We start from the raw sequence: 4,310 nt of genomic DNA, 5'->3' as shown, positions 1-4,310 counted from the left end.
CATGTGGGAGGTTTGGGAAACGCTATGATAAAGCCTTCACATACATCTTATGCTACCTTGTTTTTGTGTGATCTCATAGGCACCTGAATAATCCAATTATTTCTATGTATACTATTTTGTGTGAGACTGATGTAGCTTTTTGTAATGATGGAGGTGAATAAAAGTTCAGCAGGCAGTGCTCGGGGGAGGCTGCCTGGCTGGTTCAAAGCTCTCTATCGACTCAGGTCTGAATTCTTTTTCCTTCGTCTGAATTCCTGTCCCTACATCTGAATTTCTTTCCCCTTCATCTGGTGACCCCGACGTGATGCCTGTGCCTGACGTGATGCCTGTGAGGGGTGTGATACATGTGCGGCTGTGAGGCAAACTGTAACTTCTGGCTTACCTCCACTCGGCAGGAGCTAAACGAACGCGTTCAACTAATTCATCCCGTTTTAACGGGTCAACGAGGTAAGACCAACTTATTCATTCTGTTTAAGGAGTCAACGAAGTCAGTTCAACAATTCATTCCGTTTAAGGAGTCAACGGGGTAAATATGAGGACTTCTCTTTCAACAGGACAGGAAAAACAGGTATCTGACCTTTGCAATTTGTTGACAAGGACTAAGCAAACAGTTAAAGTTTATAAAGAGGATGTAGAAGAGCTGGTTAAGATTATTGGTAAATTATGCCCTTGGTATCCTGCAGATGGGTCTCTTAATCCCTATGATTGGCAAAAAATTGGGAAAGATTTGCATCGGGCTGCAACCATTCCAGTATCAGTACTGCACACTTGGCAACTCTGTGGTAAAGCTCTTATTGAGTTGTCCAATCCTCTCTTGTACCCTCCAAAATTAATAACTCCTGAGGCACCAATCTTGTACCCTCCAAAATTAATAATTCCTGAGGCACCAATCCTGTATCCCCCAGACCCTCAGCCACCACTGTCTCATCATAATTCTTCATGGCAGTGGAGCTCTGAGAGTCAGCAAAATTTGGATTCTCAACAACCTCAAACACAGACTGCTTTTCAGCAAATGGTGCAGTTTGCATTGGTCTCTGGAAATTCAGAGGACGTCCAGGAGGCATTGCCATTAATGTCTGCCTGCCCTGTGGTCCAAAACACTCAAAATCAGCAAGTCCATGAGTCTGTCCCATCTGCAGTTCACAAAGAGCTGAAAGGAAGTGTTACAGAAAATGGGTTGCAAAGCAATTCCACCCGAGAGCTTCTCCCTGAAAAGGCTCAAAATGAAGCTGCTGCTGACGTTCTGATGAAACAATTGGCATTTGAAAATACTAATCAGAACTGCAAAACAGCCCTGAAAGCAATTGATTCCAAACCTGAGACAACTATTGCTCCGATGATTGATTTGTGTCAGAGCATTGAAACTGAATCTCCTAAGACAAAACTTTTAGCTACAGCTCTTGCAGCTGTAGTTCATCCAGCCAAAGACAAAAAATGCTTTGCTTACCATTTTATGGATGATTTCTTGCTTGCTAGAAAGCCTTTACCTGTTAACTGTTTCCTAACCTTACAGGAAATCTTGGCTAAATCGGGACTTGTCATTGCCCCTGAGAAGGTTCAAATAAAACCTCCCTTCTATATTTAGGTGATCGGATGCTTCAATCTTCTTTTTCTCCTTTTGTTTCAGCTCTGTGCATTCCATCTCATTTTACTCTGGTACAATTGCAAAACTTTTTAGGAGATCTTAATTGGGCTAGACCATTTTTAGGGTTAATTACTGCTTTGTTGCGTCCATTTTTTATTGCCTTGCAAGGTCATTTAACCCCTGACGCAGATTCCAGTCTCCATGGCGATGCAACATTGCCTTCATCAAATCAATTCTGCCTTTCGCAAAGTTATGGTTAACAGAGCTTTTTTTTTAGGATTACCAACAGTTTTTTTTCATACTAAAAATGTATTTCCCATTGAGGTGTTATATTCTGGCTTTCATCCTTTAGTCTTTCATTTGCCTTGCACCAAGGATCAGCATGATTTCTTTCTGCAAATGTCTACTGCTTATGTGATTGCCTTTGTAGATTATGTGAGAGCTGTATTGTTTAACCCCCCCAAGGACCAACGTTTGATTTTCTTACAGGAATTACCTTTTGTTTTTCAATCTGCACAGGTTTTTACCTTTCTTCCTAATGCTATTACTTTATTTACAGATGGATCTCATACCCGTGAGGTGGTTGTTTGGCAAATTAATGGAAAATGGCAAACTAAGTTCACAGCTTCTCAAACATCCACTCAGCGTGCTGAACTTTCTGCAGTGATTTTAGCCTTTAAATTACACGATTTGATTCTTTTTAATCTTATTGTGGACAATCTTTTTAACTACATTGCATTTGTTTACTTATCCCCACTTTTGGACCGTAACTTGCTTTCTCTATTCCATACTTTTCAAACTTTCCTGCATGATACTATTCCTGATGGCAACCATAGAGCCGATGTGGTTTTCCATTTTCTTAAGGAGGCTTACCCTTTGACTAACCATTCCTTTTTTCACCAGAATGCTAAATCTCTTCGTGCTACCTTTAACATTCCACTTTCTCAGGCTGGTGATATTATCTCAGCCTGTCCTCTTTGCTCTTCCTCCCCCCCCTCTCTTTTCCCTTTGATGCTGTCTGGCAGATGGATGTTACTCACATTCCGCAATTTTCTCCAGCTTCCTATCTTCACGTTTGCATAGATACTTATTCTGGTTATGTGTGGGTTACCCCCCTTCGCAGCAAAACTACCTCTCATGTTATTCAGCACCTTCTCGCTGCCATGGCTGTCATGGGGCGACCACTTGTTTTAAAGACTGACAACGTTCCTGCGTATACTTCTAATGTTTTTTTTTTCAATTTTGCAGAACTTGGGATATTTCTCTCCAACATGGCATTCCATACAATAGCTCAGGCCAAGCTATAGTGGAACGTGCACATGGTACATTTAAAGCTTTGTTGTTTAAACATTTTAAAGAAAGGGGAATTACTCACTCAGATCTTAAATCTTTGGTTCCAGTATTGCTATTTACTTCAAATCATTTAACTATCACTAATCAAGCTTATACTCCTGCAGAGAGACATTTTAGGAAGGAGCTTTCCCTGGAACGACCACGAGTGCTATATAAGGAGCTGCCCGAGCCAACCTGGAAGGGACCAGATGAATTGATTACTTGGGGAAGGGGTTTTGCATCTATTCTTACTCCTACAGGACCGGTGTGGGTACCTGCCAGGTGTGTGAAACCATTCTGAGCCAAACATGAGCTGGCACCAGAGGCTGAGCAGTCCGGTCCCAGAATTCAATCCAGCCCTGACATTCAACCCGAACCCGGTGGGTGAAACACCACGAAGGCAAGGCGTAAAAGACCTTCGTGGCCAGCAGGAACTCAGCCACCAGTAACATGGGGAATGTTAAAAACACTCAGCGCAGATGCCCTTTGTGACCTTACAACTATTCCTGTCGGCAATTATCGCTCAACTTAACACCAATTCAGCACTTAGACTGTTGCTGTGTTTTTTTTTTGTTTTTTTTTTCATCTGTAGGAATTCATGAAGTTTTAGCAAATAGAGGACAATTCAATTTGTGGCTACAACTGGCCAACATTTCTAGTCACAGTAATTTTTGCTTATAAAAATGTCTGCTTCTGCTCATGAAGTTATTAGCTCTTGCATTGTTCCTGTCTGTGCTCCAGCTACTACTATTCAAAATTATACTCTTTCTACCAATTTTAATATATCCACCACCTACTGTACTATGTATTCTTGGGGCTCTTCAACTTATAGACTTAGGAAAATGCTTTTTCTATGGCTACCAAATTTAGCTTCGCTTAAACATTTATTTGTTTATGGTATTTTAACTATAGTCATATTGATTAGTTTGTGTTGCTGTATTCAATGTATTCCCTCTTTGCTGGCATTATGCCATTCGCTTTTTGTTAAATGATCTCACACCTCTACCTTTAATGCCAAAGATTTACATGTTATGCAAGCTTATCTCAAACATTCTGCTTCTGTCATTACACAAAAAAAGGGGACATGTGGGAACGGCCAGAATTTGGCTTCTCAAGAATTTGGTTTCTCACCCTTCTGCTTTTCCGCCCCCCCCCTTAGCTTGGCCTTCACTTGAGTTACAGTGAGAGCACACTCTCCTGGCTCATGGGAGGGCTAGCATGTGGGAGGTTTGGGAAACGCTATGATAAAGCCTTCACATACATCTTATGCTACCTTGTTTTTGTGTGATCTCATAGGCACCTGAATAATCCAATTATTTCTATGTATACTATTTTGTGTGAGACTGATGTAGCTTTTTGTAATGATGGAGGTGAATAAAAGTTCAGCGGGCAG

General features: G+C 41.2%; 1 protein-coding gene across 1 annotated transcript; it reads left to right on the top strand.

Moving 5' to 3' along the window:
- Positions 1-248: 248 nt before the first annotated feature.
- LOC310645696 (uncharacterized protein) lies at positions 249-1,585 on the top strand (the record flags this gene model as incomplete). Its single annotated transcript, XM_083371675.1, has 2 exons — positions 249-337; positions 480-1,585. Exon 2 carries the CDS (start codon positions 533-535, stop codon positions 1,583-1,585), a length of 1,053 nt encoding a protein of 350 aa, XP_083227801.1. The 5' UTR covers positions 249-337; positions 480-532.
- Between the last annotated feature and the right edge of the window lie 2,725 nt (positions 1,586-4,310).

This window comes from Vipera ursinii (assembly GCF_947247035.1).
Source record: "Vipera ursinii genome assembly, chromosome: 1".
Classification (NCBI taxonomy): domain Eukaryota; kingdom Metazoa; phylum Chordata; class Lepidosauria; order Squamata; family Viperidae; genus Vipera; species Vipera ursinii.
The sequence above is the reverse complement of the archived record's forward strand: the minus strand, read 5'-3'. Positions and strand labels throughout refer to the sequence as shown.